This window comes from Gymnodraco acuticeps, unplaced genomic scaffold (assembly GCF_902827175.1).
Source record: "Gymnodraco acuticeps unplaced genomic scaffold, fGymAcu1.1, whole genome shotgun sequence".
NCBI lineage: Eukaryota > Metazoa > Chordata > Actinopteri > Perciformes > Bathydraconidae > Gymnodraco > Gymnodraco acuticeps.
This window is the reverse complement of record NW_022991010.1, coordinates 1-26198: the sequence shown is the minus strand read 5'-3', so window position 1 is coordinate 26198 and position 26198 is coordinate 1. Positions and strand designations below refer to the sequence as shown.

The window sequence follows — 26198 nt, the reverse complement described above, 5'->3', positions numbered from 1 at the left end:
TTTCCCTTCCTTGTTCCCACCTTTGAGCACTTTCTACGAAAAAACGACTGATCATTTTTTACTAAGGAATTGTTATTTATTAGTTTAAGCCTTTATCGTTAATCATATTTTACCTCTTCTTTAATACATATTCCATACAGTATGGATTTCCCCTCTAAAGCTAATTATTTACAAACATATATTTTACTGAAAGATTTATGCATGAAGCCAATAGGACTTGTTTTTATTACATCTTTTTAATGAATGTTATTTATCATCTTTTTAAACAAGACTTCCTTCTCTAAATGTCATTGACAATATATCTCTTATATCTCTTCATCTTTCAAACCATTAAATCGAACAATATATATGGACTCCAAAAATATAATACAACACCAGTATTAATACAAATTCCTTAAAATATATATTTAGATAAAACGTTTTCATAACAATTCTGCAAAATATACTATATGATAGGTGCGTTGGATTTTTTTTATAGGTCAAATATATGTTTCTATTCTAACTATTTTTTAAATACCTCTATATGACAATAAATGATTTAGTTAATTTAAGCTTTTAGATTGAATTTTTTTTCAAGCTATTGTATTCAGCACAGGCCCATCAAAGACATTTCATCTTAAAGGCCATACAAATAATAAGGAAAATTCAATATCCTGCGATAATGATGTGATATCATGATATTACTCCTCGTGGCATCATTTAGCCAGCCTCGCCTCCCCTGACACTGCACATTTTTCATGCACCATTTCACTGACCACAATGAGATAAGCCGGCTGCTCTTATCTCAGCTGCTTCGTGTCAGGACAGTTGGTGTTTTGCATTGACCCGATCATAGTCAGAAGTTCAAGGGTGTGCAGATAAAATCTACAAAAAGAAACTTGGTTCTAAAATGTTATTTACATTAATGTTTCTTGGCTTAAAGTTTATTTGGCTTAATGTTTTCTAATAGAGCTTAACCTTTAACTCTCGACATGTATGTGGACCTAGAAAAAGAGTCTGATGTAAAAATCAGGAACATTTGGATATATGTCAGAAATATGAAATGTTAATGTTATCTACATTTTAATTTTAAATTAAGGCGCATAGTGTTTGCATTTAATGTTCCTTGTCTGCATTCAAGCTCTTTTTAACCTTTGTCCCAAAACCTTGTCTTAAGAAGCCTTAAGGAAAAGGCCCACTGCGTTTTCCCCTTACATCTTTTAAGCATATAAAAGGTATTGTGTGATTTAAAATTAATGTTTAGTATTTTACGTTCATTTAAATGGAAGAGAAGTATGTTATTAAAATGCTACATGATTATATTTGTTTTATTGGTTGCTGTTATCACAGTGGTTTCTAAGAATCATATTTAAGAAAAAGAATGTAGTTATTTTGCCTATATCAAAGATACAACTATACAAGGGGGATTGTGCTATAAAATAAAGTATATTTTTGGTGGATCAAATATTACTGTACCGAACATCTAAAAAAACACGTCCCCTTGAACAATGTGATCCATAAAAAATCAGTGCGCAGCTTCTAAACAAGTTATTCGACTACGAAGCTTTTCGTTATAGAAAACGCAGCAAAGTCAGGGCCTGTTAAACCTTCAGGGAAAAGAGAGAAGTCTTATTTGGACCAACTGTCTCCAGACTTTGGCGGTACACATTAAGACCCAGTAGCCTGTAATGTAGCTCCTCATTCTGCAGCAGGGCCTCCAGCTAACTGCGGTGGTGCGAGAGTCGGTGGGGCGTCTCAGAGAGCTGCAGTGTCCATGGCCTGCTCAGTAATAACCCTTGGTGGTTAACGTGCCTCTCTACAGCACTATCAGTTCTGCTGAGGGTGCACGTTTCTCTCCCCGCTCTCCCCTCTGCAGCAACACACACCCACCACCACAACCCGCCCTGCCGCAGCTCGTCAGGGAGCTGCTCAGGCGTGGTATGAGCTGTCTGCGGCTGCTTGATGGTGATGCCCGTGCGGCCATCCCCCGAGTGTGATGCTGTAGAGTCCATCACCCATCTCTCCTCTATCCCTCTCTCTCTCTCTCTCTATCTCTCTCTCTCTCCTCATCTCTCTCTCTCGTCTCTCTCTCTTCTCTCTCCTCTTTCACTCTCTCTCTCTCTCTTCTCTCTCTCCTCCTCATCTCGTCGCTCTCCTCTCTCTCTCTCTCTCTCCTCCTCCCTCTCTCGGTGCAGCCAATATAAGAAGCACAGGCCACAGAGAGGCCGCTCAGATGAGGTAGTCCTTCTTCTGCAGTTAGTGAAGGACAGGACAGACAAACTGTTGAGTTTCACTTTAAAGAGGCAATACTTTTCACTAGTCCTTTTTGCACTTCTCCTTACATGATACTGACTATTAGAGCTGCTGTAGTGAATACACATTTCACAAAGCAAAGCGTCGCTGAGAAAGCCACCAAATGAATCACAAATGTTGTTTGTAATTGGAGGAAATTACTTGGATACTTTTAGTCATAAGCCTCTTTCAAATAAATGCAATATAAACATGTTGTGTAATATTTCCAGATTGTGGGAAGCTATGAAACCATGTAATTATGAATCATTTAAACCCTATTTTATTATCTTATTTTATTGGGATACTTGCTTTATTTGCAGTACTTCATTCTGTCATCTTTACTTTTTCTTTCGTTATTATGAGCTTATTCTGTTGTGAGGACAAAGCACACATTGTTATATGTTTTGATAAATATTGCGTGGGAGAAAAGCATTAACTTTATGAGGGAAAAGTGTGTAACCCCTTAAGTACTTACATAACTTACAATCCTAGATGCATAGTCTTATAGTTGTTCCTGTCCATACTGGCCGTGATAAAATCTATCCCGTATTCTTCTAAAACTAAAACGACTAACTTTAGAGGGTACTTGGAACGCTCAGACTTGGTTGAACTTTAGAGTGGATATCTTTCTACTCCATCACTTACATTAAAATCCCTTTTTGAAGATAATTTTTGATAGATTTTCCTGATGGAAGAATGATTTAAGCAAGATACATTTCTTCAGTTACATTTGAGATCGGAAGAATTGCTTAAAGCTAGTTTGGTTTAAACAAACCTATCTTTTAAGCACTAATACCAACACAATATCAAGTTTTATTACAGTTAATGTAAAACTATTCTCTCTTTTCCTCAGTACGAGTACTTCAACGCCGTGCTGATCAATGAGGTGGACGAGGAGGGCAATAACGTAGAGCTCGGCGGAGAGTTCCTCCTGGAGCCCAACGACCATTTCAATAACCTGTCAGTCAACCTGAGCCTCAGCGTGGTGCAGGTGCCGACCAACATGTACAACAAAGGTGAGAGCTCTGTCATCATGTGAGTGATATTCACCTGATGAACTGGGAGGAGAACAGGAGGGAAGAAAGTAAGTGGAGAGAGAGAGAAATGGTAGCTAATTCTGTATCAGTGTCACGGCCTGGGAGAAGTGGAATTGTGGGATCAATAACAGTCCAAACATAAAGGGAAAGCAACTGCAGACCTCTCAAGGAGACTGGAAAAGAGTGGTGAGCAGGGGGTGGGGTGGGAGAGATGTTTGTCATACGCTTGCTGTTCAGTCGCTTCTTGTTTTTTAACGGAGTGTGTCACCTCGCTCTGTGAATCACCAGGGCAGCTTTTGTTTGGCTGTAATGAACTCCCCATAAGTCTCTGTTCACAGCACAAAGGGAGGCTCGTCCAGCAGGAGGAGGGAAGGGGATGATTTAGTCACAGGCTTTGTATCTCCTTCAGGGGGGTCAATAAGGGACAAAGGTCAACTGTGCACTCTGTAATAGTAACCAGGATGATGACTATTATCACCATTTAATTAAGTAGTTTCTCCTCTTTTCTCTGCCTTTTCCCCACATCCTCCTCAGATCCTGATATAGTGAACGGAGTTTACTGGTCCGAGGCTCTGAATAAAGTATTCGTGGATAATTTTGAAAGAGACCCAACGCTGATCTGGCAGTACTTTGGGAGCGCCAAAGGTTTCTTCAGGCAGTACCCTGGTGAGTGCTGTCAATGCGTCAGTCTGTCTGTCTGTCGTTGCTTTTAACTGTCTGTCCTGTGTGTGTGTGTGTGTGTGTGTGTGTGTGTGTGTGTGTGTGTGTGTGTGTGTGTGTGTGTGTGTGTGTGTGTGTGTGTGTGTGTGTGTGTGTGTGTGTGTGTGTGTGTGTGTGTGTGTGTGAGCCAGAGCCATCAGACGACAGTACAAGACAAAAAAAAACAGATCAGAACAAATGATTTAGAATCACTAAAGGGGTAATTTGGCTAATGTTGTAATTGTACAGACCATCAGAGAGGATATACAGACTGTAATTAATCAGAATTTGCCAGTGTGGGTCTGCTGTCGTGCTGAGGAACAGCGCGTGGCTGCTGAATCCAACCGAACCCATCAGACTGTTACATTGAAACACTGCAGTGCTAAGGTAGCGCTACAGAAAGACAGCTGATGAGGATATTACAATACAGACATAGACTTGGTGTGTTTTAATTTGAAACCATTTATATTAAGGAGATCACTCCACACTACTTTAGTTGTACCAATGTATTCATCATGTATATCATATATTCAAAAAGCACTCTTCTAACTCTTCTTGGATTCTGGGTTCCTGCTTTATGAAATATCCAGAGAGTTTTCAAATGAATAAAGACAGATAGATCCCCAAAATACATAGATTATACCGTGGACAGTATTGGAAAGTGACTAAGTACATTTACTCAAGCACTTGGGCATGTGACATCTCCTGAACCTTACTCGAGTACCTTTATTTTCTGAACCTTTATCTTTTACTCTAAGGAAATGTAAGGGAGATTTCGCACTTTTCACTTTTCATTTATTTCCCCCTCCTTTCAGATAAAGATTTTCTATACAAAAGATAGGACCAGTTTAGAAGATATGGTATATTTGTATATATGCAGTTAATAATAACCCTCTCCTTGACTAACTACAACATCAAGGTACATGCTAAAAACCAATAATCCTAAATATCCGTGACATGATCAACCATTTTAAGTTGTTATTTATTGAGCAATTAACAGTGCAACTGCTTCATCGGGACTGTGTCTGTGTGTTGCTCAGAGATATGTGACAACACGTGGTTTAATCTGAGGCCCGCCTGCTTTAAGTTACGACAACTCTTCTAACCTTTGCAAAAACATGTATTTCCATGCAGGACTGCATTTCTCACAGTAAAATAATTTATTGAGAAAAAAGTTTTTCATAGCTTTTAATGTATCCAGTTGAATATTTATGATCCAACACTATAGTAATATAGCACTTAGGCTATTTAGCAGTTTATTTAGCTAATGATGCATTTATCTACTTTTAATACTTTTGTAATTAGAAACATTTTGAATGTAAGACTTTTGTTTTACACAGTGCATTTGTTCTGTTAGTCAATTGAAGGTTCTTCTATCTACACTGTTATATATGTAGGATTTAATTCATCTAAAACTCAATTAATGGTCACCCATTTAAAAAAAACAAAGCCTTTTCAACTTACAGCATTGTTGGTAACCTCCCTGTGAATGTAAAGTATAACTTGTTTGTGATGACTTAATACAGTCAGCTTTAAATATAAAACAACCCAACATGCACTATATGGTGCAGTTCATCTTTCAGGTTGCTTATTAACTGTTGAATGTCATTCCTTCTCTTTACTTACTTTCTGATCTACTTTTCAGGAGTAAAGTGGCATCCAGATGAACATGGTGTGATTGGATTTGACTGTAGAAACAGGAAGTGGTAAGCCTCTACAGACTAGACCCCAATGTGCTGCTCTGGCTCTAGTTACTGCATTTTATTGTCTGCAATATTTCTCAATGTCTTACTTATTACTGTGACAAGGTGTCAAAATGTGTTATGTAACATTCCAGGTATATTCAAGCAGCAACGTCCCCTAAAGATGTTGTCATCTTAATCGATGTGAGTGGAAGCATGAAAGGACTGAGGCTGACCATCGCCAGGCAGACGGTCTCCTCCATATTAGACACACTTGGAGATGATGACTTCTTCAACGTCATTGCAGTACGTTTTTACTTCAACTTTTCCTTAGTTTGTGTCTTTATTTGTTTGTGCATGTCTCTGTCTTCAGCCTGGTTTCACTGTCTGTAATCTTAACAAAATATTGTCACATTTCTGTGTTAAGTATGGATTTCTCGGTATGTATGGATGTATCTAAATGTTTTTGCATCCCACAGTATAATCAGGAGATCCACTATGTGGAGCCTTGTTTGAATGGCACTCTGGTCCGAGCCGACAGGACCAATAAAGACGTGAGTCGAGCTCATTCTGATATGTGATGAATGTATGTGGATTGTTTCAGCTTGAATTTCTGTGATTGATGTTTGAAATGTTTATATTTGATTTTATTGCTAGCATTTCCGCGAACATCTGAAAAAGCTGTTTGCTAAGGGGATCGGGCTGCTGGGCGTCGCTCTGGCTGAAGCGTTCACAATCCTGAATGAAGTAAGTTCCCGTACAGTAAACCGCTCTCACTCTGCGACTGACACATTGATAGGGATGCTGTGCAAACACAAAGCAAGTCTATATTCCACTGAAGTAATATATCCCTAAAGTCTACTGTTAACAGATTGTGTGACAATTCTGTTGAGTATTCATACGTTTTCCCAACATTAATCATTTATTTATCGATTCATTTGAACTTACAATAATGAATATCTTCCCTGTTATGACATATCTGCTTAGGTTTCATTTAACTGAAGGACTCCACGTGAACATGGGGAAAACTTTCATTTTATAAGCTACTATTTTTTCAGTGAAGGGAAGTGTTCAAGTACAACCCTCTGCATGTTCTCTGCTAATCATTAAAAGTAGCACACTCCAGTCGGTTATATTTGAGCGTTTGGGAGGTGTGTCGGCTGTCGAAACGCTCCAGTGCTATCCCTGTTCCGCCCTCCAAACACAGACACATCTATTCTGAATCATGATTAATGGCTCTAATTAATGTTGATGATTAATAACGTGGCTGATTGGAACACAAAGCAGATAAGGCCAGGAGCCACGCCGCACTCCTTTTATCTCCCTGTTTTCAGGCAAGCTTTCCTGCGCCGCTGAGGGACTGCAGCTTTTACCTCTGCATTTGTCAGATTAATTAAAGCCATGCAATGAATATGGTAATCAGGTAGCCAGTATCCTACCGCTGAAAGTCATTGCTACACCGCTGCCCAGTGAATGAAGTCGAAATGCATCCTTTCAAAGACCACATCAAAGAGAAACATGCTTGACTTGAAGAGCACTGCACCATTTTCGCAGGAGGAGCGTTACGATTAAGAAAACAAACGATATTGAATAAGGCACCGTCTCCCCCTCTCACAGGCAGATGATGTGGAAGAATACTAAAAAAGGAGCATAATAAAACTTCACCATATATTACTATTCCCAAATCTTTCCCTTTTTCAATGATTTTATAACAAGATCATTGATTTAACTCTCTAAGGTGGAGATTGATTAGATTGTATCAGCATCAATTGTTTAACGATCCCTGTCATTGATTATGTCTTTTATCGTTAACATTTAGATTTACTCATCCTTATTTACTTACAATACTGAAACATATGGCATGATATTCAAACAAGCGCTAAGCTGAAGGACAGATGCTCAGCAGCAGACAGTACAGACACTCACTCTGTCACTGCCTCAGGGAATAAAGACCCCACATTAGAAATAATATATTTCTTTATAACATAACAAACTCAGAGCATGTCCAAATCAGCAACACCAGCAAGGAAAGCATACATAGCGTGTATGTGCTGTGATGGTTGTTAAACAATGGGAAAGAAGCAGATGCAGGTAGGAAACGAGCTGAAGTGAAAGAGAAAATGAAGACATCTGGTGAATCAGAGAAGCTGTTGACCCTCTCATATCAGCCATTTGAGTTTTGAGCTTGTTGAAGATTTCACACAAACTGCGGGATGCTCACTGCAACGACTTCTTTACTGAGAACACGGATCAAATAAATGAAACTATGGGTCCGTTTCTCCAGTGTCAGACTCATGGTGTTGTGCATGATTGCTCACTGTCACTGCTTACTGGGCAACTTAATAAAAGAGAGCAACTGCTACAATTATTAATTACACCTGAGCTTTTTTTTTCCTGCGGCAAATCATAAAGTTAACTGTGAAAAAAAGGTCTGTTGTGAGCAAAACAATTAACATTTCATTAAAATTGAACATAAAATAATAGATAACAATTAAAACAAATTATAATAATGAACTTGTATATGTTTTGTACGACGGACATAATGGAATGACTGTGCCCAGCCATTATGAAGCCAGAACATATACATCCTGGTAGAGTGGTGAGACAGTTATCACCAGACATGAATGTAACTTCTTACATGACATGGCATCACAGTTTCTACAAGATGTTCTCAGAGAGATCTGAAGGCCTCAGTGATTTGAGAGTAGCTCTACAGGTTTAATCCCGTCATCGTGTCACTCCACGCCTCCTTTTTCTCTCCACTTTGACTCCGTTACAGGTCAATAAACCACTTAATTACTGCGATGCATCTTCTGGCATCAGAATAAAGTGGAGCACACTCTTTATTTACCAAGACATTATCTGTACTGTATTGGCTGATGGCTGCAAAGTCATTTACCATGGAAACAGACAGCTCTGTTTGTTTAATGTTTCAATAACAATGCATATAGGTTATATTTTAGTTTTTTTTACTTTAAATCTTTATGGTTTTTATGTCTTTCTGCAGTTTAATCAAACTGGACGTGGCAGTTTGTGCAGCCAGGCCATAATGCTCGTGACTGACGGGGCGACAGAAATGTATGACGACGTTTTTGAGAAGTACAACTGGCCAGAAAGAAAGGTGGGTTTCTCTTTCTTTCTTTCTTTCTTTCTTTCCCCCTCTCTTCTGTTCTTCACGGTGTCAATCTTGTAAACGTTATTAGTGTCCTTATTCAGAATGTTCTGCTTGCTCAGCATGTTTCTTACAGCAGGGATAAATGTACATTTGAACACTTAATGGCAGCTGGAGCTCCTGTCTTGATGTTTTGAGGAATTGGTTTATTACTTCATTACCACTCAGAACTCTGTAAGGCACCATCTATGTCATATGCAGTTGTTCATGTGTTGGTGCATTACAACGCAACATGTCTCCCTTCTTTACAGTGCAAGCAGCTCTTTCTCTGTTCCCCCCCCCCCTCTGCTTTCTTCCTGGACTCAAGGACGACTTTAAAATCTTTTGTTAACCTCCCTTTGTGAGACCTAAATGCAATTGAAATTAAATGGTTTGCTGTGCCACTCACAAAGCAATAAAAACAACAGCCCAGGGGCTTTTGTTCAGTCCTCCCAAGCATATGTGTGCTGGCAGTGTGTGGCAGGGTACAGGGCAGTATTTGGCTGAATAACCCCCCCCCCCCTTACACCCTCAGGGCCGCCATTCACTGATTTCTATATGCTTCATGCTTAGCAAAGCATCTGGAGCCAATGAGCCGTGCAGGTTTGACAAAATGTCACACTGAGTTCTCGAAAAGGACAGAGAAACATGCCCTAATGCCAAACCCCGACAAAAGAACATGAACTGAAATCAGCTACAGAATGAGCAAACGGAGAAAAAGCTTATTGTTAAACACACAGACAAAAATGGAGTGAATGATAGTTGATAGAATGATAAAAAAGCAGCGTAATGCTTAGTGTTTCCTTACAAGGATGTAAAAACATGCAGCTACTTCTTGCTCCAAAGCCTGATAGAAGCAGCACAGGAAGACAAAGCACGAAGGAGTCGCCTCACTTTGCATGTTTTTTTGTAATCCTTCCATCTTTGAAACTGTCGACATCCATGTGTCCTCTGCACAGGTGCGAATATTCCCATACCTGATTGGACGAGAGTCTGCATTTGCTGATAACCTCAAGTGGATGGCTTGTGCCAACAAAGGTTTGGGATTTTTTGATAAACACTGATCAGGACAGCTTCCTGTCAGAGTCGAGCTGATGCTTCTGTGGAGTGATACGACGACGGTTGAGGATGTGTGGGTAACCGTGTGGTTAGGCAGTGTATGTGTGAGTGGTGTGTATTTGCGTGTGTGCATGTATGTGTATGTGCTGGCTCAGACTCTTTTCGCCAAGAGGCAATGAAGTGGCACTTGGGGGGGGGGGGTCAGAGGTCAATCCGCTCTAATCCCTCTTCCTGTCAGAGTGTCTCCCCCTCGGCTGCTCGCTGCTGATGGCTCCCACGTGTCAACGCTGTGGATGAGTGCCCTCTGGAAGGGAAAGTCACAGGCAGGAAAACAGATCACATAGGGATTGTAGGGAAACAAGCCCCCAACATCCTTCCCCATACAGACCCCCACTGTGGAATAACCTTACATGTCCAATATGAGTCATTGTCAGCAACAGCAGAGGCTGACACGAGTAAAATGGCACCTGTGTCACTGTAAACTGAGTGTTTACATCAGCAGCAAATAACAAGATGATGTAAGGGCACTGAGGAAACTTGGACACATTTTTGTGATAGCACTTTTATTCAAGTTTATGATGGAGGACTTACAGTAAGGCTGCTGATCCAATACGTCCACATCATCAGATCACGAGATATCAGTGAAGTGTAATCTTAGTCACAATACACCGGTATTGCATTTTTTTTTTTAAATGAGATATTCATTTTCAAACAATGTAAAAAATCCAGGTCCTGGGAAACATTTCTGTTGCTTTCTGTTCTCATTTCTCTCCCCCAAGGACCCACACACAAATGTAGTGTAATTTATTTGCCAAAAAAGAGACAAAGCAGACAATAAACAGTTTATTAAATGTTTCCGTGTTTTCTATAGATATTGCGATAATATTTTGTGGATTATTTTGGGCACGAAATCTGTTTTGTATTGTAACATTACCGTAATCCAAATACATAACTCCACGTGTAAGATGTTTTGCCTTATTTTAGGTAATATACATGTGTTCTTATATTCAGGATATTTCAGTCAGATCTCCACGCTAGCAGATGTTCAGGAGAACGTGATGAGATATCTGCACGTCATGAGCCGCCCGAAGGTCATCGACCACGAGCACGACACGGTGTGGACTGAAGCTTACGTGGACAGTGCTGTGAGTGTTTCAGTGCTTTACTTCTTAGGTAGAAACGGTATCATAACTTCCTCTGATTGTCCAAGTTATGAGTCCTTATTCTCGATTTACATTTGTATATGAGTTACAGTGCATGCTTTTATGTACAGTGCAGCATCCTGTTTTGTTTCCACATTTTGAAGCTGTAGTTTGTTGCAGGATTCATGTTTTATTGTCCATCCCTGCACTATAAAGCATGTGCGCACATGTGTGGCTCTGCTTTCTCATCATTACTCTTCATGCTGCTGGAATGATTCCTCATTATGAGCTTCATTAATCTGCATGGATCCCCCCCCCCCCCACCCCCATTGTACATCTGCGTCCACAAAGTCAATGCAAAATGTGAAGGCTCTAATTCACGATTCAATCTCTATGCGTCTCTTCTTTCGTTTCAGCTTTCCCAGGCTCATAAGGTAAATATCCAAATGTGTTCGGAGCTTTGCTTTCAGGTAGAATCGTTTCTGTAAAAAAACATTTGTTGTCTTACCGAAAAAGAAATCGACCAGACGCTGTAGGTAAAAGTTATGAACTAGCATCAAGAAGGAGATTATGAGCATGAAATGAAAGGGTTCCACTGGGACCCTGCAAATCTGAGTCATGTTGTATAAAGTGGAAGTGACTGGAGAGGTTAAATAGCCGCTTACTGCCCTACTTTTCAACATTATGCTTTACCGTTTCTTACAAAGTCTAAGGTGAGGAGAAGAGACTCTGAGGGGCAGGGAAGCATTTATTGTAACAGTATGGAGACAATGAACACACACACACACACACGCACACAGAAGGGCTGGGAGATTGTCCTCTGGAGTGTGTGCTCTTGTATCTCAGACTCAGACACACCATTCATCATTCCGTGGATCATTGCATTTTATCTCCTAAAGCCCATAATAAAACTGACATTGGAGGGGAGACCAAGAAAGAGGGAGAGGAGAGGGAGAGAAGAGGGGGAGGGCAGTGTGGACGTGTGTGTGTATGTGTGGCCTAGCATTACTTGTGGGGACCTAAATCAGTTTACACAGTCACGTGTGAGGACTCGCCTCCCTTATGGGGACAAATTGGAGGTCCCCATGAGGGGAATCATTAATTTTAGGGTGAAGACTTGGTTAGGTTTAGGGTAAGGGTAAGGTTAAGGGTAAGGGTTAGGGTTAGGGTAAGGGTTAGGGTTAGGCATGTGTTGGTTATGGTTAAGGTTAGGATAAGTCTCCAGGAAATGCATGTAAGTCAATGTAATGTCCCCTGAAGTGATGTATACATGGTATGTGTGTGTGTGTGTGTGTGTGTGTGTGTGTGTGTGTTTGTGTGTGTGTGTGTGTGTGTGTGTGTGTGTGTGTGTGTGTGTGTGTGTGTGTGCGTGTGCGTGTGCGTGTGCGCGTAGACTAAAGCAGTCCAGTTTCCACTTCCATTGTGTGTTTCTTGTGATGAATTTAAGGACCCACCATTCTTCATTTTGTCAAGTTGGAGAGTACACACTGCAGTGCACAGCTATTTTCTTCACATACATGCACATACACAAATGAATATCACACACACACAGGATGTAGGCACACTCAGCTGTGTCAGCTCGAGGTGAGGGAATAGTAGACCTACTTTAACGGCGCTCATGTGCTTAATTATGTCAGGCTTCATCCTGCAGAGCCCTCTGAGCGTCACTTGAGACTCTCACGGTTCAGTTTGACAACAGAAAGACTGCGACCAGGACCCTGTATGATTCTGCAGGAATTCATTTGGATTCTTATTTTAATTAATTCGGTGTCAAATAGTACCAGGATGTAGGAGACATTTTGTTCTGCTCCCTACCACAGTATTTCATTTTGTAGACACTTTTGGCTTCTTATTACCTAGCCCTGAAGCTGTCATTCTCTGCTGAATAACTCATGCTTCTCTCTTTTCTATCTGGGAATTTAAATTGAATTTCATGTCAATTAGGCTGCCTCTTCACTGGTAATTAGCTGCTGTAACCAACACAATTGCTTTTTCTTCGCAGGCAAACATTGATTAACATTTCCACGGCGGCTGTTCTTTTTATTTGATTTTTTTAAATTGTTAAACATCGTTAATTGCAATTTTTGTAGATGTTGCTGTAATAGTTGAGGAAGAAGTCACATTTTCTTCGGAGTCTCAGCTTGTCTACTCGTGTTGAATAAAACACTGTACAAATACAGTGTATGTGTACAGTGTTGTTATTGTTAAGAATTAATGAGGTGTGCTGATGAATATATGCTGAGTCAATCTAAAAGTTCTCCCATCATGTTTAAATGTGCTTCTTTCTCTGAGCAGTTTTTGACTGATGCTAACAAACCTGATCAGAGAGCATGCTGATACTCCTCTAAATGATATTACTCAGGTAAAGATTCAACGGTTTCTAATTCTCTTTTTCTCAGTTGAAGGACAAATCGGGCACAAGTCTGATGACCACAGTCGCCATGCCTGTCTTCAGCACAAAGAATGAAACGGTGAGTGAACGTGACTCGTGATGTTGGAAACTATCTGTACTTTACTTAAAATATTGACATAGTTACTTTCTTCATCCTCTTTATTTATTCGACAGCTTCAGTTGCAAGTTACACACATAAAATATGATACACCTCTTCAATTGAATACATTATTAAAGAATAAACAATGGCTTTTAATCGTTTTTGATGTGGCTACTTTTTGTGGCAAAAATATTGATTAATTAGTACTATCTAAAACGGTCATCTATATTAACATATCAGTGACATAGGACATTTCATATGTAACACGCTTTTACCTTTGATACTTTAAGTACATTTTGAGTATAATTCGTTACTTTTACTGATGTATGATTGGAAATCAGGACTTGTACTTGTAAAAGAGTTTTCTTTATGTTGTGGTATTGGTACTTTCACCAGCATTTAAGGAGCTTTAGGTTAATGTTCGTGCAGATTTCATCTAAAGTTGTGTGTGTGTTTTGGATCTCCTCATGCAGAAGAACCAGGGGATTCTGTTGGGGGTTGCGGGAACAGACATCCCTCTGCAGGAGCTGATGAAGCTTATCCCTAAACATATGGTACAGTCAGCTGTTCTTTAAAATGTGAATACATTATTTCATTTTTGTGAATATATTATTGAAGTCTTCTTCCTTGTGTATCTCACTTTGTGTCTCCAGTTAGGAATCCATGGGTACGCTTTTGCTATCACAAACAATGGCTACATCCTGATGCACCCGGACCTCAGGCCTTTGGTAACTCACTTTCTTAACATGGCTTTTAAACCAGAACAATCTCACAGCATTCCCTGACTTTACCCAGTTTTCCTTTTTGTTTTTTCCATGAAATTGTATACAAAAAAGTAAGGGCACACAGAAAAAGAATGTGTTAGGAGGCTCAATGGGCACGTATATATCTGTAATCCCCACCTTTTCCTTTGATGTATGCATGCAGGGATAAAGGCCACTCATAGGGCTGACTGGCCTGAGATTTCCCAGAGGTAACTTAACCCTCGCTGGCAGAGACCACAGCCGCTCGCCCTGGGACCGCTGGTTCCTCAGGAGCTCTGTGTGTGCCAGTGTAGTGCTATTCCTCTCTGTGCAACTGTGTGTGTGTGTGTGTGTGTGTCTGTGTTTCGTGAGTGTCTCCTTGTGGCTAAAACTGTACTGTGGTTGTAGTCATTGACTGGTTGTTTCTTGTGGAGCAGATGTCATAGCAGAGTTTGACATGTACAGTTTAATGCTTTGGTGTATTTAAGCGTGGATATCCTATCAATCATATTAATTATTTTTTATTTACATGACAGTGTTAATTTCACAGATGATTTGTTAAATAATTACACAGCAAAACCCTTCATAGCGAGGCTTGATAAATAAGAGCATACAGCAAGTGTTCATGTTAACATCCAAACACAAAGGACAGATTACAGTTAAGCTTTTTAATATCAAGCTCATACATTTCACAACGATCTGTCACATGCAGATTTGCGTGGTTATTTAAAATAAAATGTCATGACATAAAATGGATCATTAAAGTGTTTATATGTTGTTCCCCTGTGCAGTATCAGGATGGCAAGAAGAGGAGGAAGCCCAACTACAGCAGCGTGGATCTCTCCGAGGTGGAGTGGGAAGACAAAGATGATATTGTACGTGCCTGAGCCCTAAAACATATGTTATTTCGAGTGGTATTATGCTTTTTGATACTGCATCAAGTTACAAAAATGCTATATATTTTATTATTTTTCCAATTTCCATTTTCTTTTTAAATGAATAACATGATCTTGGGTTTATATCGGACAACAATATTTACCTAACGACATAAACTTAGAACGGAAGTGGCATAGAAGTAACTAGATGTACTTTGGTGCACATTGTTTGACAGCAATTTTTAAAAATCCCTTGATTTGACATTGTTACCGGACTTCATGTTTATAAGTTTGTCCAGTAAAGGATCTACTATTTCATTTTATATGGTATGACTCTGTTTTCAGTATCCTAGTGACATGGCAGCTGCATCCAGTGTGCTGCAGTGACCCAGCCTCGACTTCTCTGCTCTATGTGCTTTTTAAAGTGCTTTATCTTTCAGCTACGAAACGCTATGGTGAAAAGGAGGACAGGGACTTTCTCTATGGAGGTGAAGAAGACGGTGGATGGAGGGGTGAGGCTGTACATAGACTTTGAATGCCTCCCTATCAGATGAGGGTTGTTCTCTTCGTTGTCTCTGAATTTAAGGAGTAAATCTCATCTGCATTTATTTTTCGTTTTTTTAGAGGCGTGTCCTGAAGATGCACAATGACTATTTCTACACTGACATCAAAGGAACGCCGTTCAGGTGAGGGAAGAGTGGCCATGCATTCCTGAAATGATTTCCTGTCAGTTTGTGTCTCAGTTAAAGTTTGATTGTGTTTGTGTCTCCAGTGTTGGGGTGGCCCTCTCCAGAGGTCATGGGAAGTACTTCTTCAGAGGAAATGTCTCAGTTGAAGCCGGTATGTCACTCCAACCCTGTCATTTAGTGAATACAGTGAAATGCATGTCACTCTGACTGGGGCTCTTGTATCAGTCCACCCAGGCTGGCACTGCTGAAGCGTGACTGACTTGTGTTTTTCAGGGCTCCGTGATCTGGAACAGCCAGATGTCGCCCTGGCAGATGAATGGTAATGCTGGGGTTATGGGAGCAGGCGATCATGCGTTATGTAGGTTATCCCTCTGTGTTCATCAGGGATGTGGAGGCCTGTGATGTAACACTGTGGCTCTGTTTGGACTACAGGACTTACTGCAACACAGAGGAGCAGCACGAGCACCGACACCTGACCCAGATTCAAGCCATCAAGATGTTTATGACGGGCCGCAAAACACACCTCAAATGTAAGAGACGTCTGAGACGGACCTGAATAAATTCTGTTTAAGCCTGTTTATCAGTGATCAAATTCAAATTATCAAATTATCATTATTATTAAAATACAAATAAATTAGGATTACTGCCTTTAATATAACAAATACATTTAAACAACAACAAGTCAGTGCAGTTTACATCTTTGTATCTCCAAAGGTTCATCACTTCATCATTTTATCCTATTAGAAATTGTCTGAAATAAATAAGAAAATGAATTATTTAATTAGAGGTCCCAGTGACCGTTTGAACATCAACATCTAATCAGTTCAACATCTGTCCAAGTGAACGTTTGTGCCAAATTTGAAGAAGTTTCCTGAAGGTGTTCTTGAGACATGACATTCAGGAGAATTGGACAAATATCCGTACCAATGTACTTTTTATGCTAACATTTTTACAAACAAGCTGAAAACCTAATACCTCTGGCCACTGCTGTCACTGGTGTGAAGGGATAAAAGATTAAAAGATGTTCTGGGACTCTCTGCAGGTGACAGAGAGCTGATCCAGGAAGTGTTGTTTGATGCTGTGGTCACCGCTCCGCTGGATGCCTACTGGACTGGACTGGCCCTCAACAAGTCAGAGTAAGAACATTTTGGGCCCTATTTAATGTGTTTTTCAAAGTCCATATCTACAAACAGCTGGTCATTAACAAGGGAGGTTTATTAGGGATTTCTAATAAGCCGTCAGTAAATGTTTGCAAGTCATCTGCAGTGAATAATATTTGCAAATTATTGATGACACAACAATCCATTAAGTCTGCATTTGTAAATGGTAATAAGTTGATCAAGTAGAAGAAGCATCGGCCAACCTGGCAACCGAAAATCATTCTTATTAATGTCTTTCCAATTAAGCATTTCAAACCATTAAAAAAGCCATAAGTTACAAAGTATGCTTATTTAATATGCATACTTTGTAACTTAGGCCTTTTTAGAAAGTGGTACTCACATGTTTTTACGGACACTTCTGAAATCAAATTCCTCTGAAAATAAGCTCTGTTTGATGTTTTAAAATGTTTCCCTCTTATAGCAATTCCAATGTTAGAAACACACTTTTTGTTTATAGCAGATTTCTGAAGCCTCATTGAGTATAATCTGCAGCTGAACTTTAGAATGACGTTAGGTATAGAGGTGTTTTTCACAACCAGTGTAAAATAGGGAAAAATCGATGCACATCTGAACATTTGAGTGTTTTATTAAGACACTTAAGAAATGTAAACTTTTAACTCTAAATCCTTGTTTAAAGAGCTGATGTACATGTTGATAATGTTGTTCATTACCCCAAAATGCATAGTTGAAGGGTATGTGTTATTAATGCTTTGGCAATTGTGATTATTTTATTTAAACAGATATATTACTTGAATTTATATTTGAAAAGAAGTCTTCAGATTAATAAGAAGCAGATCTGAGTGATGTTGCATTAAAACATTTATAAAAGTCCTACACCTTGTGCCACACAAACCTTAATGTGGCATTTTATTATTGCGTTTATACCATGAGTCGGGAATGAAAGCATTCAGATTCAAATACTTTTCACTGCTCTGCATTTCCCCAACAGGAACTCAGACAAAGGAGTGGAGATTGCCTTCCTGGGTACGCGCACCGGCCTCTCGAGGACCAACCTGTTTGTCCCGGCCGATCAGCTGTCCAATCAGTGAGTCCCGCTGCTCAACACGTCTTTAATCATTACTCTGTGATTGTGCTTGATGAATCCAATCCTCTCCTCGTCGCCTCACTTTGGCTCTGCGTGCTTCCTCAGAGACTTCTTGACGGCGGAGGAAAAGGAGGGTGTGTTTAACGCCGATCACTTCCCTCTGTGGTACAAGCGAGCGGCAGAGCAGGTCCCCGGGGCGTTTGTGTACTCCATCCCCTTCAGCACAGGTATGCAGAACAAAGCCAGAGGTTAAGGAGCTCAAGTGCAGTACAAATTAAAAGTTCCCTGAGCACACACAAAACTACACCAGCTATTGCAGCTCAGTAATCTGCATCTAACGTTTTATAAACCCATCTCAATATACTTTCAATTATCCAGTGCAGCATTATACAAATTACTCTTTTGGATTTCATGTGGTTGCTTGGGCTATTCAGCATTTAACAACTTAATCAGTCTTTCTCTATGTCCCTCTTTTTGTTATGGATTGTGGTTTTTACTGGTTTCCCCTGATAGGATGTGCAGCACAGCTCACTTGCCTCACAGCTTTTATTCAGTTAATGTGGCCCACGTTCTGTCTGAGGGCCAGAGGATGGAGGATTCAGCTTCTCTCTTCTGGACATTTACCACCGTTGCTCTGTTAATGATGACTGCATCCTCCCGTTACCTGAACTCTTCCTATCACAGCGGCCATTACAAATTATTGAAGGCATCTGGCTATAGAATAAAAAGCTCTGGCTGGACATAACTGTAATGTAATGGACTGGTACTGCGGTTTCTTTAGAGGCAACCAACTGGGGCTTCTGGGTAAACGGCACCATCTAGTGGGCAGAGAGTGTAATCTGATTATCCTCTGCTCTTCCTCTAGCGTTAGAAAATAAAAGTGTGGTCTTGGCCAGCACTGCAATCCAGCTCCTCGATGACAGAAAGTCTCCAATCGTTGCCGGTAACAAACCTCTCAAGCATTTTTTAAATCATTATTTTATTGATATTACTTTTGTATGTGATGCCGTCTCTTACATGTGTGGTCTTGTGCTCAGCTGTAGGGATCCAGATGAAGCTCGAGTTCTTTCAGAGGAAGTTCTGGACAGCCTGCAGACAGGTAACTAAACAACAATCACTGCAGCTTTGTTTTACAACAAGAGGAGCTCTGTGATCAGGTGTGAAGATAAATACTTTGTTTTGTGCTCAGTGTACCGCTCTGGATGGAAAATGTGGCATTAGCTGTGATAGCGCGGTAAGTAAAGTCACACAGCTCTGACGTTTGAATTATTTTCTTTCAGGTTGTTTTGTTAACATCATTTCTTATATTCTCTTGTCTGATAGGACATTAACTGCTATCTCATTGACAACAATGCCTTCATTCTCGTCACAGAGGAGCCCTCTCAGGTACTGTGTGCATGTAAAATGCATCTATGAGTTTACACCTGAACACAGGACTCCCATTTATCTAAGCTTTTCCAGTTTTCTTTAAATGTTTTTCCATAAGTCTTGAGCGTGTGTAGAGCAACACTGGGCCGCTCTTCCAAATAGGATAGCTGAAAGTTAGAGGAAGAAAGTCTACTTTTTTCACTCATAGCAGCAGCCCTGATATAAATACCAGTCTTTGTCTGTTGAATTTTAAACATTTGAAAAATCGAATTAGTTAGGCTTATTAGTTCAAAGTTATTTTTCATTGGCTGTTCTCATTATTTGATGTGCATGTGTGCTTTGACACAACTCCTCTCTCAGACAGGGCTCTTCTTCGGAGAGGTGGAGGGTGCAGTTATGAACAAACTTCTCCAAATGGGGTCCTTCAAAAGGTCAGAGACACAACATCACATTTCTCTGAGCCCTAAACTGATACACTAACCCACATGAGTCAAACTCAAGGCCCGGGGGCCAAATCAGGCCCTTGGTGGATTTAATTTCGGCCCGCAGGATAATTTTTAATTACTATTAGATCTGGCCCGCCGGTATATTGCACGCACACCTTCACTCAATCCTGAGGGTTCCCTCAGCTCAGAGCCTGAGCCCAAACATTGATGAACTTGCACCCAAGATGAGATGCCAAGTATCTGGCTTGAACTAGCATCACAGAGCAGCACACTGAGTTTACATGGATGTTTCCTTCTGCACTTTTTCTCTCACGACAACAGGGCATGTTTGGTTTTCTCTTTGAGGGAAATAGTTTTCTTGAAGCTGTTGTTGGCCTGTGGGAAAATGTAATCATAAGAAATGACTCCGGAAAAGCTGCAGATAGAGCCATAAGAAATGAATGCAACTGATTATTTAATGTTTAACGTTGTGTTAAGGCAATCATTTAAGCTTTGTTAGTTATAGGTTTAATATGTGCAATAAGTTCATTTCGATAAGTTTTGCAATAAACATTGAATTGGCCCTCGACTAGTACCCATTTATTTATTTTGGCCCACTGTGTATTTGAGTTTGACACCCCTGCATTAAACCATTAAACATAAATGTCAAGTTTGACTTTCCATCCTCTGCTGCTCTGTTTGTGTTGCAGGATCACGCTGTATGATTACCAGGCGCTCTGCAGAGAGTTCGCTGGGAGCAGCGACAGTGCACGCTCTCTATCAAATGTAAGGCAGAACAGCAGCTGGTTTAAAGATAAAGACATTAGAAACAATACTTTTACTATCTGCTTCACTACTGCATCTACACCTGAGTTAGAATCTGTGGTGGAACATGTGTTTAGAGCAGAGTCTCAAAATGAACTCAAGCATTTAAACAACCTCAAACATATTTCAACTCATTTTGTTTCAGTTTCTAACACTAAATAATGTTCTCTGTTTCAGCCCTTCACTGTTTTTAAGTGGCTCCTGACTGAACTTGTCATGTAAGCAATATACTCAATTATTTAAAGGAAGTGCACATTACATAGGCCCATAAATGACATGATATGATGAAGCCTACACAATGTGGTAAACTGTTATAAGTGTTGTATTCACAGGAGGGAGAGGTAATTAGGTAATCACCTAGTGAATTATAAAAGTTTTGAAAAATATAATTAATTGTATCAGTTTTATATAGGTGTTTACACATACAAATATATTATATGAACTGTTATTACTTCTTAGCTTGGCACATGTACTAGTAACATGATACATTGGTTGATGGTGGCTAAATACTCAATATTGTACTTAATAAGTAATATATCACAATTATTTTTAAATTAACAATGCTTTACCCTTTAATAAAGAAATTTGTTAACTATTCATTCATGCTTATTCTTAACTAATATAGTTTCATATTTAATGGCTGTCTCTGGAAAACATTTGTTATAATGTGACCTTTGTGTTTGTCCTCAAGTTTTCTGCTAGAATTTAACCTGTACAGCTGGTGGAACGTGGATCTTTCTGTGAAAGGTAACGTCTATTGTTTCAGGCTTGAGCGTCTTTCGGTTTCTCTGTGGTTTTGTAAAGCTAAAATTGCTTTGTTACACATTCAGCTCAGAGACCTCGAGGTAAAACCCACATGGTGCCGTGTGACACAGAATACCCTGCCTTTGTCTCCGAACGCACCATTAAAGAAACAACAGGCAACATCGACTGTGAGGGCTGTGTCAGGTACTGCTCCAGGCCTACTTGTGAAATCATCACATAATCCCTGCCTTTCCTAACAATAACTATTCAAAATAAACAGTAGATGTTCAGTCTGCTCCTAATTATATATTTTTGTAATTCTTATTCTCTATTTGTGCTGCAGATCTTTCGTCATACAGCAGATTCCCAGCAGCAACCTCTTCATGGTGGTTGTGGACAACAAGTGTGACTGCAGCAGTTATCCTCCAGTTACCATGGATCCCATCGAGATCATGTATATCCTTTCTAGAGGAAGCACAGATGATTCATACGTTGAAGCAGATGAAAGTAGATCATATTACTGATTGTGAAATATATTTACTTTTCTTCTGTAGAGCTTAGGTTTGACTTGCATCGGACTAAATAGGTTGTATTATTCTGAAGCTCTGAACATGTCCTGTTAATGTATATTTTCACCCTTGACTCCTTTGAACACAACGAGTCACTAAAATGTGACAGACTGAAGTATCAGAAGGACAGGAAGAAGCCTGAATCCTGTCATCCTTTCCACCCTGAGGTAAGAGGATGTGTGTCCGTGTGCATGCAAGTGTGCGTCTACATGTACAGTGACAATGTTTAGTTGATGATGAGGGAATGGAGGAAGAGTCTGGTTTATGTGCCGGAGTATTTCTTCACTTCCTGGACTTTTTACTGGTTGCTTGCGACCTCATGGTTACGGCAAAGCTTCAGGAAGTCACTGCTCATGGGCAAGAAATAGAACACATTTAGACGTATTATAGGCAGATTTTTTAAAACAATTAGCACCTAGCTTGGCTCTGTTAAACTAAGCAAACTAGTCGCTGCAGCTTCATATTAACAGTACAGAAGATAAGAGTGGAATAAATCTATCTCTCGACTTATGAATGATGGCAAAAATGATGAGTCATATATTGTATTATTTGTAACTGAGATTGAAAGCATGAAACAAATAAATGATTTATAGCTACATTTATATATCAAAGACACATTTAGTTAATCTCATTCTGTTCAACTATAATAAACCAATAAACAAACAAAGCACTTCGTCAGGATCAAATCACTTTTGCAGATTGTTCTATAAGGCAGGAATTCAAAGTGAAACAAGTGAACCATTAATGTGAATTATCCCTGTATGAAATTGAGAAACTCTGTGAAATGGATAACAAATAAGTGAAGCAAGATTTGACCATAACAGGATAATTTCAGCTTTAACAACTTGACTCTTATTGTTTATAGATTATATACAGATTTTAGTTAGCAAAACAGAAAGTAAATTATATACTTATCAGCAAACTGTCAATCCATAGACCAACTACTGCTTAAACTGTAGCTGTTTGAAACCAGCGTAGTGTTTTCCTGTTCAATGAGGGACTATTGACCAGGTGTTTCTTCTCAGTTTTACCTCTCCATGTGGTGAAGTGGTTCAACTGTTGTCTTGTTTTACAACCTCTACAAAAGACTATGGAAATAAGACGACTCGTTCAATAACTTCAGTTTATATCTATTAGCATCCACTCCTTTCTTCCAAGACAAAGCACATCAACCCTGATATTATTCATATGTATTAAAAAAGAGTGTCTTCTGCAGGAAAATGCCATGGAGTGTGGTTCAGCATCGCGCCTCTCCAGCCCTCTAGCCGCAGCTCTGCTCCCTCTGGTAGCATCGACCATCAGCAGGTGACCTTTAGCAGCACGACCGGACTTCAGTACGGACTAACTCAACAAGAAGATGCTTATAAACACATAGAGAACATGGCCAATCAGAAATGAATTTGCTCATACCTGGCAACAGGCAGCGCTCTACCAAGAAAACAAATCTTTATCCGTAGCACTAAGGCTCACATCCATTAAAGCAGTAAACATTAGTAAACAACAGAAAATGAGAATAGAGAGTGCTAGGTGACTTTGCTCAGAGCATTGCCGATCACACCATGACAGTTTTCCAGTGTCACAAATGTGTGCTGACATTTTAAAAGAGAAAGAAATAGTCTGCCAACCGTAAAAACAATGCATTTCTAGTCAAAGTATAAAAAAAGTAATTTGTGCAAAGTATGATATTAAGACATTTAACATGTTTGATTCTTCAGTGAGGAGGAAGAAGTATAATGTAAGAGTATGTGGAATGTAAAATGCACTTGGTCACGTGAAGAGAATTCAGAGTGGTCTTTATTTTTGGCAGTAAGTTGCTAAAAACTGTTGACAGTGCCATCATTTTTATTTATTTTAGATATTTTATTTTAGAACTTGCTTTATTCTGCCAGTTTCTCCTTGTTTTAAAGCAGAAGACATTTCAGACGAGCTAAAGATGCATGAAGAAGATCTCAGAATGTTCCATTGATATTACAGCCATAATGTGTGAAGGTGACCACAAACACGTATCCTCATGTTTGAGAGAGATGATGAATAAATACAAAGACATATTTTCCTTCCTTTATTTACCCCTGGTGTTATTTTCTCTGTGTGTCTGTTGGTTTCTGTGTGTGTGTGGAAACTGATGTGAAACAATGGATAAGGGATCAACTGAAACAATGAAATTCAAAGCAGTATAAATACATTTATAGGGCATAGTCACAGAGTTACTATACAAGTTACATCCGATTTAATAGATATACAGTATATATTAGGGTTTTCCCTTTTTTCAACTTGTGTTAATAATAGATGTAAAACAGCATACACAACATTAAACAGAAACACATTTACAAACTAGAAAGACTCAACTTTTGCTTTAGGTAAAAGTTTGGCTAAATCTTTTTTAATCTCAGTTTGGTTGATGAGAGAAATACATTTCAGTCGTCTAACATTAGTTTGGATTATAAAAGTTTACTTCAAACACATAGTTTTTTTAAAATAGTTTTTTAGACTTGTTCCTCTTGCACTCTGTTCAGTACAAACGGCTTCAGTGTGACTGCACCGTGCTGTACATTTGACCCATCATCAGGTCTGAAGCAGCTGGCTCCTCAGGGATGGTGCAGTACATATGGTATGTGTCAGACTGGGGAAAGAAAGAAAACAAATATACATATACAATTTATAGTTATATAAACCATACTATTTATGTTCCAATTGTATTTATTTGTGTCTCTCATGCCATGCTTACATATTCAACTTTGGTATCCTGCCTTTTCACCTCATCGGGACCAGCTAGTGAGAAAACACACAATGTTTTAATTCAAGGTCTGTATATCAAATCATACATCTCTCTTTACTGATTATAAAACATACACAATGTGATGGAGTACACTTCCAGGGTTATGTTTCTGTTGAGAGGAGATTTCTATACCATCAGTTCTCAAACAATACTTTGCTCGTATGTGAAAACAGTGCGAGGCCTGAGCACAGAGTTCATTTTGTCTCAGTGCAGTGGTGGTCTCCCACACGAGTGGTTTATTTTACGTTTCAGATCTAGGTCTTGCTCGCCACAATATATATTTTAGTAGATGTGAGCTACGTCAAACGTTCAACTGAACAAATGTGAAGCTGCTTTAAATATTTGTTTGAAACTGCAAATTACATTTAAGACCCAAGCCAAACGGTGTATATCTTGAGTAGTTGTTCAAGTCTCTCAAAGCAGATTCTGACCTTATGAAAAAAACACATTGACACATTCATACCAGTTCTTTTGTTGTTACAGAGAAGTACAGAAACCAGCAGGATGACGCCCACAGCAACTCCACATCCAGCCACAACTGCTACAAACTTCCATATTTCTGCTTTGAAACGACAGAAATATAAGCGTCAGTCCAACATCTGCTCCTCCCAACATTATCATGTACGGTGCATAAATACAATGATTCATCCAACACTTCCAGATCACGCCATCATGTAAAAAGTAAAGCTAAGTATAGCTTTGTTACTGATACAAAATAAATCTAAATCATATTGTAAACCTGAATTAAAGTTTAAACAATGTAAGAATGAATATCAGTATGTAACTACAGTACATAACATGTTTTTTTTAATTTACATTTTTGGAATATGTGCAAGGGGTCCTCTTAAGTAGCAGGCATACCATCAATGGAATATTATGAGTGCAGACTGCCCACAAATATTTGTTTAACATGAACTGTACGTTAAGTTTGTATTTTGAATATCCGTTCCTGTTTTTCCTTTGCCTGGATCTGTATTCAAACAACTGAATGTCCTGGCGCCGGCTAGACTGGCTGCCTCCGCTCTGACCTCTCAACTGTATGTGCATGTGCATATAACTGTGTGTATTTGTATATGTATGTGCATGTTCTAAAAAGTGTGTACTGTGTGTACTGTATGACCTGTATAAAAACGCATGTGTGTGTACGACAGAGTGGAAACTTCTTCTTCTTCTTCTTCTTCTTCTTCTTCTTCTTCTTCTTCTCTTCTTCTTCTTCTTCTTCTTCTTCTTCTTCTTCTTCTTCTTCTTCTTCTTCTTCTTCTTCTTCTTCTTCTTCTTCTTCTTCTTCTTCTTCTTCTTCTTTCTTCTTCTTCTTCTTCTTCTTTCTTCTTCTTCTTCTTCTCTTTCTTCTTCTTCTTTCTCTCTTCTTCTTCTCTTTCTTCTTCTCTTCTTCTTCTTTCTTCTCTTCTTCTTCTTCTTCTTCTCTTTCTTCTTCTTTCTTCTTCT

General features: G+C 39.4%; 2 protein-coding genes across 3 annotated transcripts in view; one reads left to right on the top strand and one right to left on the bottom strand.

Annotated features, from left to right (window-relative positions):
- Nucleotides 1-24038, top strand: part of cacna2d3 (calcium channel, voltage dependent, alpha2/delta subunit 3) — a 32025-nt gene extending 7987 nt beyond the window's left edge. Inside the window, exons 6-39 of one of the 2 annotated variants that reach the window (XM_034236196.1) lie at nt 3125-3287; nt 3843-3974; nt 5653-5713; nt 5845-5995; nt 6169-6243; nt 6347-6436; nt 8697-8810; nt 9800-9878; nt 10911-11044; nt 11458-11475; nt 13441-13512; nt 14007-14087; nt 14187-14261; nt 15068-15151; nt 15592-15663; nt 15776-15837; nt 15924-15991; nt 16114-16159; nt 16273-16370; nt 16883-16976; nt 17950-18045; nt 18151-18272; nt 18911-18988; nt 19089-19144; nt 19235-19279; nt 19369-19431; nt 19774-19844; nt 20549-20624; nt 20841-20881; nt 21355-21410; nt 21494-21611; nt 21751-21863; nt 22061-22143; nt 23193-24038. In XM_034236196.1, coding sequence (XP_034092087.1) covers nt 3125-3287; nt 3843-3974; nt 5653-5713; nt 5845-5995; nt 6169-6243; nt 6347-6436; nt 8697-8810; nt 9800-9878; nt 10911-11044; nt 11458-11475; nt 13441-13512; nt 14007-14087; nt 14187-14261; nt 15068-15151; nt 15592-15663; nt 15776-15837; nt 15924-15991; nt 16114-16159; nt 16273-16370; nt 16883-16976; nt 17950-18045; nt 18151-18272; nt 18911-18988; nt 19089-19144; nt 19235-19279; nt 19369-19431; nt 19774-19844; nt 20549-20624; nt 20841-20881; nt 21355-21410; nt 21494-21611; nt 21751-21863; nt 22061-22143; nt 23193-23285 — 2880 coding nt within the window. In that variant the 3' untranslated portion in view covers nt 23286-24038. Of the gene's footprint in view, nt 1-3124; nt 3288-3842; nt 3975-5652; nt 5714-5844; nt 5996-6168; nt 6244-6346; nt 6437-8696; nt 8811-9799; nt 9879-10910; nt 11045-11457; nt 11476-13440; nt 13513-14006; nt 14088-14186; nt 14262-15067; nt 15152-15591; nt 15664-15775; nt 15838-15923; nt 15992-16113; nt 16160-16272; nt 16371-16882; nt 16977-17949; nt 18046-18150; nt 18273-18910; nt 18989-19082; nt 19145-19234; nt 19280-19368; nt 19432-19773; nt 19845-20548; nt 20625-20840; nt 20882-21354; nt 21411-21493; nt 21612-21750; nt 21864-22060; nt 22144-23192 lie in introns of both variants that reach the window. The other variant, XM_034236194.1, reaches the window with a different exon arrangement.
- LOC117559430 lies at nt 24000-25314 on the bottom strand (the record flags this gene model as incomplete). Its single annotated transcript, XM_034236197.1, is given in 3 exon segments — nt 24000-24596; nt 24702-24745; nt 25216-25314. Coding segments are annotated over 3 exon segments (239 nt in total), but the record flags the coding sequence as incomplete, so codon positions are not given.
- Between the last annotated feature and the right edge of the window lie 884 nt (nt 25315-26198).